The sequence below is a fragment of the Galeopterus variegatus genome, unplaced genomic scaffold (genome assembly GCF_000696425.1).
Source record: "Galeopterus variegatus unplaced genomic scaffold, G_variegatus-3.0.2 Scaffold5837, whole genome shotgun sequence".
Classification (NCBI taxonomy): Eukaryota; Metazoa; Chordata; class Mammalia; order Dermoptera; family Cynocephalidae; genus Galeopterus; species Galeopterus variegatus.
Window position 1 is genome coordinate 44,361 of NW_007731948.1, and position 14,497 is coordinate 58,857.

Consider the following 14,497-nt stretch of genomic DNA (forward strand, 5'->3'; position numbering starts at 1 on the left):
TTCCAAAGTATACTCACCACTCACAGAATCTGATAAGCCACCCCCAAAAGGAGAATTATAAACCTTCCAGAGCTTATTACTGATATGGGTGTCACATCTCTCAAATGCATTGGGAACAAAAAAGGCAAAGAAAACCACTCAAGGGCCGGCCCGGTGGCGCACTGGATAGGTGCACCGCTTGGGAAGCGCGGCGGCGCTCCCGCCCGAGGGTTTGGATCCCACATACAGACCGGTTCCCACTCACTGGCTGAGCGAGGCGCGGGAGCAACACCGAGGGTTGCAATCCTGTTGCCGGTCCCCGGTCCGGTACGGGGGCAACACTGAGGGTTGCAATCCGTTGCCGGACACGGAAAAAGACAAAAAAAAAAAGAAAACCACTCAAAAAGCTCCTCCACAAAGGATCCTTCAGTCTCTCCCTGAGCACTTCCAAAGATGGAATTCACTACTTCCTAAGGTAGCTTGTTCCCTTTTAGCAGTTCCAATTTAATCTATCTCCTTAAATGTTCATTCATTCAGCAAAATATTTATTGAGCATCTACTATATGCCATGCACCATTCCAGGTGCTGGAAATACAGCATAGAACAAGACAGACAAGAATTTGGCTCCAAGGAACTTACACTCCTATGGAGGGAAATATATAATAAATAAGTAAACAAATAAATAAGGAAATATCAGGTAGTGATATGTGCTATGAAGAAAATAAAACAGGACAATAAGAAATGACTAGGAAGCTATTTTTTATTCAATCATCACAGAAGGCCTCTTTAAGAAGGTGCTATTTAAAAAGACCAATATCTGAAAGATAAGGAACTATTCATGTAAAGATCTGGGGTTAGGACTTGCCAGTTAGCGCACTCTGTAGAGTGTGGTGCTAATAACACAAAGGTCAAGGGGTTGGATCCCCACACTGGCAATATGCCAAAAGAAAAAAAAAAAAAAAAAAACCTGGGACAGAATATTCTAGGTAGTAAGAATAATCCTGACATGTTCTAGATATAACAAGGTCAGACTAACCAGACTGTAGAGATCAAGGGGAAGGAGACAAGACCAAATCCTGTGGGGCTTTGTAAGCCTCAGAAAAGAGTCTGGATTTAGTTCTAAGTACAACAGAATGAACAGTACGAGAGTACTTCAAAAAGTTCATAGAAAGATTTGTATTATCTTTTCGTTCCATTTTTCCACAAACTTTTTGAAGTATCCTTGTATTTCAGGGGTTTGAGTAGGTGAATAAAGTAATCTGATTTACATTTTTTACAGTTGCTAGGATTGCAACATGGAGAATGGTTTAAAATGTTAAAGAAGCAGAGGAATTACTTAGGAGCCAAAGAGCTCAAGGAATGGTAGTAAAAATGGACAGAAGTGAAGAGATACACACTGAATTTTGGAGAAGACAGAGCTTGCTGATAAAATGAATGTGGGAGATAAGAGAAATCAAGCAATCAGAAAAATTTCCTGTATGTTTGCCTTCAAACAGCTCAACCATTCTTGACACCATGAACTGACTGGTGAAGAAACAGATGGCTGGGTGGGAAGGATCAATCTGGGACATGTTAAGTTGAAGGTATATATCAGACATCAAGTGGAGATGTAAAGTTGGCAACTAGATTTATTAATTTGGAATTCAGGGGACAGGTCAAAACTAAAAATATAAATGTGGTAGTTGTAAGAATACAGATGTTATTTAAACTCACCTATGGAAAGAAATACAAAGTGAAGGGATCCAGAACCAAGCTCTCAGAGAAGTACAGTAGGAAGGAAAAATCAATGAGGTGAGAGATGTGAGAAGGAACAACCAGAAGATTGTCACATTGTAAAAGTTGCAAGAGGACAGTATTTTATGAATAAGGAAACAGCCAACTATGCTAAATGGTAAATGTTGCTAAGCAGTCAGGTAAGGTGAGTTAGATGACCATTAGATTTGGCAACATGACAAGAGTAGTTTCAGCGAAGTGGTGGGGACAGACCACCATCAAGAATGAGTTAAAGATGGAAAGTGAGAAAGTAGAAACAGTAACTAGACAAGAAATTCTGTGATGGTGGAGAAGAAATGGGATAGCTAGAGAACTACCTGGAGTCAAATGGAATTTTTTTAATTGGACAATATTAGAGTATGTTTGTATGAGAATGATCCAGTAAAGAGAGAGAAATTAGTGATGCAGAATGTAGGGATAATTGCAGAAGCTGAGTCCCTGAGTGAGCAAGAGAAGACTGGGTCCTCTGCACAAGTGAAGGAGCTGACGTTTAACAGGAAAGGGACACATCGTCCACTATAATGAAGTCAGAAGTATGGGTACAGAAGTAGGTGAGCTGCTATGATTCAGTGGTGGGAAGACAAAGGGATTTCCATCTACTTCTAGTTTTTTCTTTTTAATGAAAAAATGAAAGCAAGATCATCAATTGAGAATAAAGGAAAAGAAGAAATACAGAAGAGACTAAGGAGAGAAGTTATGAAGCATATTTTCGCAAAGCAACCATATTAGGAAAGTATTATTACAGGACCACTGAGCAGGGTTGAGCGCCCACTGTGTTCCTCTTCTCGCCAATAATTCTCTATCAGCTATATCCATATTTTCTTGTCTGTATCGCCCACTAGATTATGAACTCTGTGTGAGTAGGGATGACATCTGTGTGCTTCCCAGGTGAATCCCAGTAACTTGGCAGAGAACCTGGCACATAATTGCTTAGTATTCCTTAAATTCTTATATGCATGCTCACAATGTAACATATAGGGTGCTGAAGCACTGAAGGTACGGAGTTGAAAAGACAGCCCCTGCCCTCAAGGGCTCACCTTCCAGAGGGAAGACAGACATGCAAACAAACACAGCACAATACAAAAGTGCCATGTATCTCACTCACACACATACACACACACAGGAATGTAGGAGAAAAACGTAGATCTACTGGGAGAGTCATGGAAGGGTTCCAAAGAGAAGAAGCACTTGAGTCGAGAAGTCTAAGAACTGAAGGAATTTTGAAGGAAGTCAAGCAAAGGTAAAGTAGCTTGAGATATCACAGAGTGTTCAGGGAATGACAAGGAGCTCAATAATGCTGGAGCATAAAGTACAGAAGAGGCAGAAGCAAGCCAGGAAGCTACAGATAGCAACAAAACCACATCATGAAACAGCCTGCATGCCATAAAAATATTTTAATTTTACTTTGGGAACCACAGACAAATCTTATGTGGGAGTGACACAATCAGATTTGCAAGTCAAATCAAGCCTGCAAACATAGTGGAAGATGGACTGCAAGAAGAGAGACCAGAGGCTAGACAGACGGTTACAGTAGTCTAGACATGAGGCACTGAGAGACACTGATGATGAAGAGGTAGCAATGGATATGAATGATATTTTGAAAAGGGACTATCAGGTGCAAGGGTGGCAAACTTCCAATCTCTTGGACAGTAGTTATGGAAGTTAATATTAGAACCCACAAATCTGATGGCTAATTCCAAAAGAAATGCTGGACCCCAGTCCACACAGCCCAATAGCTCCATGAGATAGAATACCTCTGAATTAGGCCTCCTTGCCTTTCAAATTCAAATTGCCTTCGGATTTCTAAACAAGGAAGAACAAAATAATTTACAAAAAAAAAAAAAAGCCAAAATTGTTTCATAGAGATTAGAGAACAGAACAGACCTAAGTTGTGAAATGACTTAAAAACTGATTTCAAGATCAAAGACTTATTTTAAGGACAGTCTAAATGTTTTCCACTTACCCCTCCTAAACAGCACTTTAAATGAGCAGAGATTTCAGTTAGGTAAATGAAGAAACTAGAAGGGTTGCCAGCATTGGAATGTTACTCTAAAAAAGGGATAGATCTCGTCCTCCAGAGATATCTAACTACGTGATGAAGTCAGCTGCTAAGGATGTTTGAAATCCATCTGAAAGTAAAATATTCCACCTCTGAGGTCCTTTTAATGCCTACTATACTACACTGTTTATCCAAAAAAAGATCTCTCAATGGCAATTTTTTATCTCTCGCTTGTTCTTGAAACCATGGGTGAGTCTCTCAGCCATGAGGGAACAGAAGAAAACAGACCATTATTGTACCATTGGGCCAAATAACAATAGGCTTTTTAAAAGTGTAGTAGCATTTTTAATTGGTTTAAAATGTAATGGTCAATTTTCAAAGAGTATATGCTAAATTAACACATGCAGAAGGAATGGAAGAGAACAGACTGCCAAAAATAAACTAGGGAAGACTGAAGAAATTTTCCCTCCAATCCACCCTACATGCTAATGCCAATTTTAAGTCTCTCCCTTACTTAAATAAATAAAAAATAATAATAATTTAGAAAGAAAAAACAGAAACCTCAGATGCTTTCCATTACCTACAGAATGAAGTCCAAATTCCTTGGCCCTAGAACCTCAGTCACACCTCCCCAACATGTACAACCAGCCCAGCGACAATCATCAAGCCACAGCAAGACGGGCACTGGGTTCCCGAGCTGGGATGGGGGGGGTCAAGGGCTTTTGCCATACTCCCCTAACATCTGCACCCAGTCTGGCAATGACCAGGCCACCACTGGAAGCCCCCCAATCTCCCCTGTGGGAATGAGGGGGGTGCCACAGGCCTCAATCCTGCCCCTCCTCCTTCCTCCTTCTTCCACCCCATTTCCTTCCCTTTTCCCCTCTCCCCCTCCCTCCCAACTGCTCCATAACAACATCCTAGAATATAAAAAATAATATTAATAAAATTATTTTCTTTAATAAAAATAAGATATTCCTTGGCCTGGTATTCAAAGCTCTAGCATCCAGAACCATATAATCCTTCAATATACCTCCTACAATTCCTTTTCTCCAGCCATACTGGTCTCCTTCATTCTCTTCCAACAAGAAACACGTGACAGGGAAGTTAGAAAACCCTGCTCCATAAATAGGTGCAAGACTTCCTTTCCCAGTAACCTAAACAAAGGAAAAGTACCCAAATTTCAAATTTCCCATTAAAACAAATCTCCAGTTGATGATCTAGGGGTAACAAATGGCAGAAGAAGTAAGATTTAGGTCAATGCTGTCAAAAGAAATGCAAATATACCCTTCAGTGGCAACTATGAATTGTTGCAAATCCTTTCTTTTCCTGAAGCCACTTTCACTTCTCTGGCCCTATTACCTGTTACCTAATATTTGGAAATCCCAATCCCCCATACCACTCCACTATTAATATGCCCTTTTACTAGGCATTCTCTTTGATGATAAACCATCTAGTTCCCATGGCAGTGTGGGGGAGGCTGCCAATTCAATTTTAGCCACCACAAGCTCAAAAACAGGACTTGACAAAAGCAAAAATTATCTGTTCAAAAAAACCTCTGGCTTTATCACAATAGTCCACACCCACTCTTCAGCAAACCATACTCTTCCACGTATCCCTGAAAAGTCATTCTCAAACCTAGAGGCTTATGAAGCCAGGGTGACTTCAGCATGGAGAAGCCTTCTCTTTTAAAATCAGCTTTCAAGCCCAGCCCTGTTTCTGGAGACAAAAACATCAAACAAAATTAATCAAAGGTTCTCATCAAGGTTCCTCTTCCTAGCTGGCTAATAAAATTCTTGGTCATGAATCCTACTATGGCAGGATAGGTAGAGCAAAGACGGTCTATGTGATGATAGTAACTGCCTTAGTCTGTTTCCTCCTGCTATGACAGAATATCTGAAACTGGGTAATTTATAAAGAAAAAAATTTATTTCTTACACTTGTGGAAGCTAGGAAGTCTAAACATGGTGCCAGCCTCTGGCAAGGGCCGTCGTGCTACATTATCCCACAGCAGAAGGGCAAGTGAGCACAACAGACAAAGAGGAAATCAGGCCAAACGAATCCTTTAGTTAGGCACCTGCCCCCACGATAACTAACCCACTCCCTCCATGAAGGCATTAATCCATTCATGAGGGCAGAGCCCTCATGGGCTAATCACCTCTTAAATGTTCCACCTTTTAATACTGTTACAACAGCAATTAAGTTTCAAAATAAGCTTTGGAGAGGACATTCAAACCATAGAAGTAACATATCCTGAAAGACAGGATGCTGCCACAGACAACTAGGTCTTGGTCATTTAGGACAAAACCTAAAGGTGATAATACCCAATCAACAGGCTAAATCTGCAAGTCTAAATCAATCTAGAACACAAGTCATTAGATCCTTAGGCCTATTTTAAATTCTGAGTAGTATCTCTGGTGTGACTGAACCAGCAATGTGAATGTGTAAAAAGCAATCTATAGATCTGTAACTTTAAGCAGAGCACCACTGCAAGTGAAGTCTCCAGACAATTCTAACACTGTATTTTGTCTGTGCCACAACTAGACAATAAACTCTTTGAGGACAAGGAACATTACCTGATGTATCCCCAAAGCTTTTGCCATAATACTCCTATTTGACTCAAAATAAAATTGATGGTGTGACTGACAATGAACACACTTGAAAAAAAATCATGAATTCCGGGATGTTTTCAAAGTCAAGTAGCAGGGGATACCAACGACAGGAATGGCCTATGTAGTGGCCCCTTATAAACTGGATTGGCTAACACTCCCTGAGCCAAGCCTGTTCTCAGTATTCACTGAATCTCTCCTGGGCAAAGAAATGTCAGATTTGGGCAAAAACTTATAGAGACAATTCTCATTAAATATGGCAGTCTACAAGGTTACCAAATCCTGTTTATCGGAAGGAAAAATAAAGGAGAAATAGAATTATGTGAATAAAAATTGAATTCAGCATAGTGAATTAACAGCTTCATCCACATGAAGTATGTAAGAGGAGCTAAAAGCCAAAGTCAAGTAAAGGATGATTCAACAAGCAAAGCACCTGTATTTATAGTCGTTACTCTTTCCTTGAAACTTTTCACCGGAGGTTAACAGTGATTAGACCAAGGTGAGAGAGATGATACAGAGTTGGGGTTTTCATTTTAAAAGCCTACCAATTTTAAAGTTGTGTTAAAGCTAACTGAAAGTTGGATTGGGGTTTTCCCTGGACCAAAATGAAGTGAAGTAGATCACCAGGTTGACAGCAGCATGACGGTGGTTTCTTTATTCAATTCCAGCTCCTAGACAGCTGTTCGGTATTAGACATATGACCACCTTTCTGAGCCTCAATTTCCCCATTCACAAAAAGGCAATGCAGGCTCTTCTCCTAACTTCACGGGGCTGTGGTCTGACAAAAACAGAGCACTATGAGAACAAAAGCAGCGCATCAAAGTAACACATTATTATCGCGATTACTTATTGAATCATTACCCGCTAGGATGAAGCTCCCCACACAAGAGATGAAGCCCGAGAGGAAAGAGTTGAAGGGGAAGGTCCCCACGAGGAGACAGTAACCGAACTGCAGCGCCCCGGTCAGCAGTATATACAGGAGGTACGCGTCCAGCAACTTCAGACGCTGCGGAGTGGAACTCAAGTACTCTTCTAGGAATCGCGAGATAACTGACACTACAGACGCCGACATGACTACACCCTAAGTACTTCGGCCGATGCCCCAGACTCCTAGATTAGACCGCCACACCGGATGCAGCGTTTGCGCATGCGCGCTGCTGCAGTCCAGCTCAGCGTTCCCCAACGCGTCAATTTGCGCAAGCGTATAGGCTGGCCCAGGAGCGGGAGAACTAATGCGCAGACGCAGACTACATCAACAGAACGAACTACAGCCGGAAAAAGTTAATGCGCCTGCGCAATGGCTCTGTCAAAGGGTCGGAGACGTGTTCTCTTTTTGTCTCGTTTCCGCTGTTAGATTCGTGACTCCCACAGTTGCTGTAGTAACAAGATACTGTGAGAGGAAGAGGGGGAGAGGTTTGACAGCGGACAACGTAGCTGAGCAGAGGGTTCCGGCTGTTTTTGGTGCCCGCGCGTTCTCAAAGGTTAGCTGCTAATATCTGCTGTGAGGCAATTCCTGGCTCTCCGGGGTGTCGGTACCAGCCCGGCCCTGATTCTTTTTTTTTTTTTATTTCTGCCCGTATTTTTTTTTTTCCTTTTTGTCCTTTTTCGTGACCGGTAACGGGATCGCAACCCTCGGTGTCGCACCCGCACTGCGCTCAACCAGTGAGCGGACCGGTCTCTATATGGGATCCGAACCCTCGGCGGGAGCACCCCCGGGCTCACAAGCGCCGCACTCTACCGAGTGCGCCACCGGGCCGGCCCTCTGCCCGTATTTTTATTTTATCAAAATACGATGTAGTTGATTTTCGTGTCCCTTTACCGATTCCTCCCTGCCCCCTCCCACCCCCGGCCCTAATTCTGATACGGGCTCTGTCTGCAATCACAAGAGCGAGTCAAGTTCATCTCAGTGAGAACCACCGCGGCCAGTCACTGCGCAAGCGCCGGTTTTGACTTGGCTGGGAGAGGGAGGGAGCTTGACCTCTACAGGGTTCTGAACTGGAACTCAGGATCTGGTCCAGCGGTGCGAACGTTTATTGGACGCCTCCTCGGAGTCCGATGTTGTGCTAAATTGTAGGGACTCTCAGGGAAATCAGATACAGTCGCTGCCTTGAAAGAGCGGGTGATGGGAGGGAGGGTTGATTATCTTGCATAGAGTATATATATGATCAAGTTTAGCAGGTCTCTGTCCGCTAGCTGGCATCTTGAAGTAAGATGTCAACGCTGAATGGCCCAAGAACATGCCTGTTTCAGCCCTACCCTCTCCAACTCATTTTGCTGAGGAAACCGAAATGAGAGTTTAAGGTTTTATATTTTAATAAGTGGGATTAACTAGTTTAGCATTTTAACTTTTTTTTTTTTAAATCAGCTTTGCCTTCTGTCTTTCCTTGCCCTTTTAGGTTCACATGAATGTGACCTTCTAAGACCTAGTTGACTTTTCAGTCACAAGTTTTCCCGCACGTAACCAGGCACTTTATTTTCAGCTGCTTAATAATTTCGAACAACTAAGTAGGTGAGCAAAATTTCTAAAACAGCAAGTGCACAACAACATTCCTTCATTTACAGCGCTGGCCAGTTAAATCAGTTGATTAAAGCACAGCCTTATAACACCAAGATCACAGGTTCAGATCCCTCTGCCAGCCAGCCATAAAAGAAAAAAAAATTCCTTCATTTTCACTTTTTATTTGCATCTACACTTGTTAAATAAAAGTTATAGGAGGCCATGGCTTTGGACTAGGCCCCAAAAGACCAGACTAGAAATCAAAATAGAGTCACCCCTGCTACATTCCAAGTAACTTAGGTTTTTGTCTGACCTGCCAAGAAGCCAGCAGGAAGAGAAAACAGCGAATTTCCCCACACCAGTTTAAATATTGAATAGGTATGATAATGAGGTTTCCTCTGCTTTAATCCTTACACACACAAAAAAGCCTGAAGTAACCTGATGTTAACTAATCAGTTATTTTCCTATTATTCTGTTTCCCTTGTCACCATCTTACAGGAAAATATCTTTGAAATGACCAATCCACTTTTTGTTCTTTTTTTTTAAGGATATGCACATTTATTTGTTCAAATAACAAACACATAAACTGAATAAAAGATGAATAACAAAATACTCTGTAGAAAGAAGGGCTTCAAATTTTCACAAAAACTGGGGATGTAAAACATTGAAATTTGCATGTTTCATTTTAAAATCTCTACAATTATTTGAAATAGCCCTCAAAAGTTTTCCAAAAGCATGCAAATATCAAATTAATTTCAACAGAGGAAGATGAATAAACTTTTCAAAGGCAAATTAATTTCTAAGCAAATCAACAAGTCTGCTTAATGAAAAGAAATCAAGAACAGAAATTAAATACTTAAGATTAGCACCATAATTGCATTGAAAAATCAAAAACAACATAAACACAAGGGCACTTCAAAAAGTTCGTGGAAAAGTAGAATTGAAAGATAATGGAAATCTTTCCATTAACTTGTTTTGTTTGTTCGTTTAAATTTTTCCCTTAAAAAAAAATAGAAACTATGTTCTCTGACCACAATAATAGAAGAAAATTTAGAAAACTTACAAATGTGTGGAAATTGAATAACACTTCCCTAAATAAACACTGGGTAAAAAGAAAATCACAGGGAAATTAGAGAGTACTTTGAGATAAACATCAAAGAGTAACATATCAAAATTTATAAGACGCAAAGCTCATGCAGTGCTTAGAGGAAAATTTATACTTGTGAAGACCTCTATTAAAAATAAGAAAAATCTCAAAACAGTAATGTAAACTTCTACCTTAAGAAAATAGCAAAAGTAGAGCAAACTAAACCAAAACCAAATATAACTAGGAAATAAAAAGGATTATGACAGAAATATATGAAATAGGGAATTTTAAAACAATAGAAAAAAATCAACAACACCAAAAGTTGATTCTTTAAAAAAAAAAAATCAACAAAATTTGCAAACCTTTATCTAGATTGGCCAAGAAAAAAGAGAGAAGACCGAAATTCCTAAAATCAGAAATAAAGTAGGGACATTATTACATTCTCACTATGGCATTTTGTGGTGGTAAGATTTAGTTTCTTTCTCTTTCTCATTTGCATTTTTGTTCTCCCGGTGGGTTTTATTCTTTCTTGTGTATTTGTGATAGTGATTATCATTTTTCAGATTCCAGATGCAGGACTTCCTTGAGGATTTATTGTAGGGTTGGTCATGTGGTGGTGAACTCCTGCAGTTGTTGTTTGTTTGGAAAATACACTATTTTTCCCTCATTCCTGAAGGATAGCCTTGCTGGGTATAGCATTCTTGGCTGGAAGTTTTTTTCTAGTATTTTGAATATATCATCCCATTTACTTCTGGCCTGTAGAGTTTGTGTTGAGAAGTATGCTGTTAGTCTGATAGGGGCTCCCTTATAAGTGACTTGATGATTTTTTCTTGCTTCTTTTAAGATTCTCTCTTTGTCTTTGAGCTGTGCCAGTTTGACTATAATTTGTCTTAGAGAGGATCTTTGTCAGTTGAATCTCTTTGGGGATCTTTGAGCATACTGGATCTGAAGGTCCATGTCTCTCCCTATACCTGGGAAGTTTTCTGTTATTATTTCATTTAATAGGTTTTTCTTTTTTTTTTTTTTTTAAAAAAAAAAAAAAGATGACCAGTAAGGGGATCTTAACACTTGAGTTGGTGTTGTCAGCACCACGCTCTCCCAAGTGAGCCACAGGCCGGCCCTCATTGAATAGGTTTTTCATGCCTTTCCTTTCTCCTCCCCTTTTGGAACACCATAATTCACATGTTTGTGCACTTAAAGTTTTCTGCTAGGTCTCTTAGAATTTCTTCAGTTTTTAAAATTCTTTTTTCCGGGCCGGCCTGGTGGCGCACTGGATAGTGCGCCGCTTGGGAAGCGCGGTGGCGCTCCCGCCCGAGGGTTCGGATCCCACATACAGACCGGTTCCCGCTCACTGGCTGAGCGAGGCGCGGGAGCAACGCCGAGGCTTGCGATCCCGTTGCCGGTCCCCGGTCCGGTACGGGGGCAACACTGAGGGTTGCGATCCGTTGCCGGACACGGAAAAAAGACAAAAAGACAAAAAAAAAAAAATAATTCTTTTTTCCTTTTTTTTTTTTTTTTGTCTGCTTGGGTTATTTCAAAAAGACTATCTTAAAGATCAAAAATTCTCTCATCTGCTTGTTCTAGCCTCCTGCTTAAGCTATTGGTTGTGTTTTTTATTTTGTTGAGTCAATCTTTCAGTTCCATGAGTTCTGCTACATTCTTTTTTAAGGTATCAGTCTCTTCATAAATTTCCTCCTTTATACTGGATTTTTTTTTTTTTCTCATCTCATTATGTTGTGTAACTGAGTCTTCTCGTATCTCAGTGCATTTCCTTAAGGGTGTTGCTTGGAATCCTTTCTCAGTCATTTCAATGGTTTCCTGCTCTATAGGGTCTGGTACTGAAGAATTACCGTATTCTTTTGGTGGTGTCATATTTCCTTGGGTTTTCAAATTTTTAGTATCTCTACATTGATGTCTGGTCATCTGGTAGAGCAGTTGCTTCTTCTGTTACTCTGGAGTGGGCTTTGAGAGAGAGACGTCCTCTTCTTCCACTCTCCACTCATGATTCTCCTTATGTCAGTACAGTCAAGTGTCTAGCAGGCTGCCAGCACAATGGCTGTGGCTGCTCATGTGGTGTTGAGTGGCTTTTGCAGCAGCTATGGCTGTTGTGGTGGCTGTGGTGGGTCATCTGTACAGAGGTGGTGTTTTGGGCAAGATCTCTTGCCTGCTTTTGGGTGGGGAGTACTGCACTCTGCTCTTTTCCCAGGACTCCAGGAACTCTGTTGCCTGCTTCCAAGTGGAGGGGGCTGCAGCCCTTGGTTCCTTTGCTTTTTGTTCTTTGTTTCTGCTTTCTTCAACTCTTCCTGCCTGTAAAGCCTTTGTTATATGTAATAAACTTTGGGGCATTTGTCTGATTCTGTGTTAGATGGTGTCTGCCAGGTTGATCCTCACATTTGGCTCCCAATAAACTTTACAAAATTATTTCTGCCTCAACAATCTTAATTTCAGTCGACAGGCTAGAAACTCTATAATCAACAACAAACATATTATCCGTGGTAAGCAAAGCCTTGCTTAAGTTCTGGAAAGAAGAGAAATAATCTATGATCTCAGAAAGCTTTACAATCTATTTGAAGAGATAGATTTGTATTCATACCCACAGAGATTTGCACTGCTATATGAACTTAAATTCAGCCTAAGCCCTCTTATGCTGCTGAAAAGAAAAAAAAAGAGTGAGTGGATAACCAAGTTGGTTCCTATTTCAATATAATATGGCAGGACATCAGTTTCTTTAACAAGTGGAACCTTTCTCCTATCTCATCAGCAAGTAGGATGGTAGCTTCCTCACAAGTATTCAACTTCAAACTTTGCAGGCTAGGATGATGCTTTTTTAATCATTCAGGAGTGGATTCCTTGGGGGCGGGGGGCAGTCGTTTTCATCAGCCAGGCTCACTCCAGCAGTTTCTCCCCCATTTTGTCTGCCTTTGTTCCATGTCAACTATCATCATTAACATCTCCACTGGAACTCTCACAGGAATGAAAAAGAGATGAAAAACACCAAATTGATTCATTAAATGCATCCTTCCTGAGACCTGCAAAGTCACACCAGTGTAATTAACTAAAGCTTTTCTAGACTGCTTAAAACAGCAAGAAAATGTTGTGTTATTCCATTTCTGCTGCTTATAACAGAAAAACCTGAAACTGGGTAATTTGTAAAGATACAATATTTATTGCAAAAAGTATTGGAGACTGGGAAGCTCAAAGTTCACAGAACATCTGTGGTAAGGGCCTTCGTGGTGGTGGCCTTACACAAAAATGCAAAGTATAACTTGGTGAGAACAGCTGAGCAAGAGAAAGAATACTAAGCCTCTCAGTTGGTCTCCTTTTACAAGCATCAGAAGCACACTCATTACTCCATGAATGGGTCAATCCATTCACAAGGGCATAGTCTTCACAATCTAATCACTTCTTCAAGGCCTCACCTTTCAATTAACATAATATGATTTCTCACCCTCTTAACACTGTTACAGTGGGGATTAAGTTCCAGTACATGAAGTATTGGGGGACACATTTCCCCATAACAAAAGTCTTGTTCTGTATTCAGTTTATGAATTTTTAATCACAGAAACATGTTTAACTGATTTGTGAATATGAAATTGCTAATACTAGTGTTGGTTTCAATTAGTTTAAATCATAATATTAATATATGTAAATATGCAAGTCGAGACTAGTGGATAAGAGTGCAAGTTCTAGAGCTGGACAAACCTGGGTTTGAACCTTGATTCTGCAGTTTATTAGTCGTCTAATCCATGACAAGTTATTTAGTCTGTCAGCCTCATTTTCCTTTTCTATAAAATGGAAATAACAATACCTAGATCATTGGGATGTTCTGAGGATTAAATGAGATGTTAAGCATTAAGTACTTACCATAGTGTTTGGTACATAGTAAATGTTCAATAAATGTTTGCTCTTATTAACTATCATTAATCCTGGTAATTAACTATGTCTACTTCCCCTATTTCTCTGAATAATTAAAAGTTGTCCAAACTATAGAGCCTTGGTATTTTGGACATGCAAAATATGGCACTGGAGGTACTGCAACTCAAACGGCTCTGAAGGGCAAATCTAATTAGTAAGCTGAGCCTGGAAACAGAGTATACCTTAGGGAATTATTACTAAACATTCAACATCATAAAACAATGAGAGAATGGAGGGGCAAGAGGATTTCCTTAAGGCCAAAGTCCATTATTTTACATAATGTCTCACTACAATAAGAATTTACATTCTTTACTAAAAGAAACACAAATCCTCAAAAGTTTGAGTAGAAAAGAACTCCTCTAAAGAAAATCTCTACATAGAGAGGAAGAGTCTCTTTTCCAATTCCTTTCCCTCGTATTTTCACTTTTGCCCACAATTTTGTTGTTTTCTAATAGAACAGATAAAACAGATTATTATTTTCTTTTTTTTTCCGTTAAATTTTTATTTTGTCAATATACACTGTATATGATTATTATGGCCCATCACCGACACCTCCCTCCCTCCTCCCTCTCTCCCCTCCCCCCCAAGAATGTCCTTTCCGTTTGCTTGTTGTAACAACTTCATGAAAGTATAGTTGTTAT

At 40.2% G+C, this 14,497-nt stretch overlaps 1 protein-coding gene across 2 annotated transcripts in view; it reads right to left on the reverse strand.

The window, feature by feature from the left end:
* Positions 1-7,512, reverse strand: part of DAD1 (defender against cell death 1) — a 29,126-nt gene extending 21,614 nt beyond the window's left edge. For both annotated transcript variants that reach the window (XM_008590074.1, XM_008590075.1), the window contains exon 1: positions 7,219-7,512. In XM_008590074.1, the coding sequence (XP_008588296.1) occupies positions 7,219-7,429 (211 nt within the window). In that variant the 5' untranslated portion in view covers positions 7,430-7,512. The remainder of the gene's footprint in view (positions 1-7,218) is intronic.
* Positions 7,513-14,497: the final 6,985 nt, after the last annotated feature.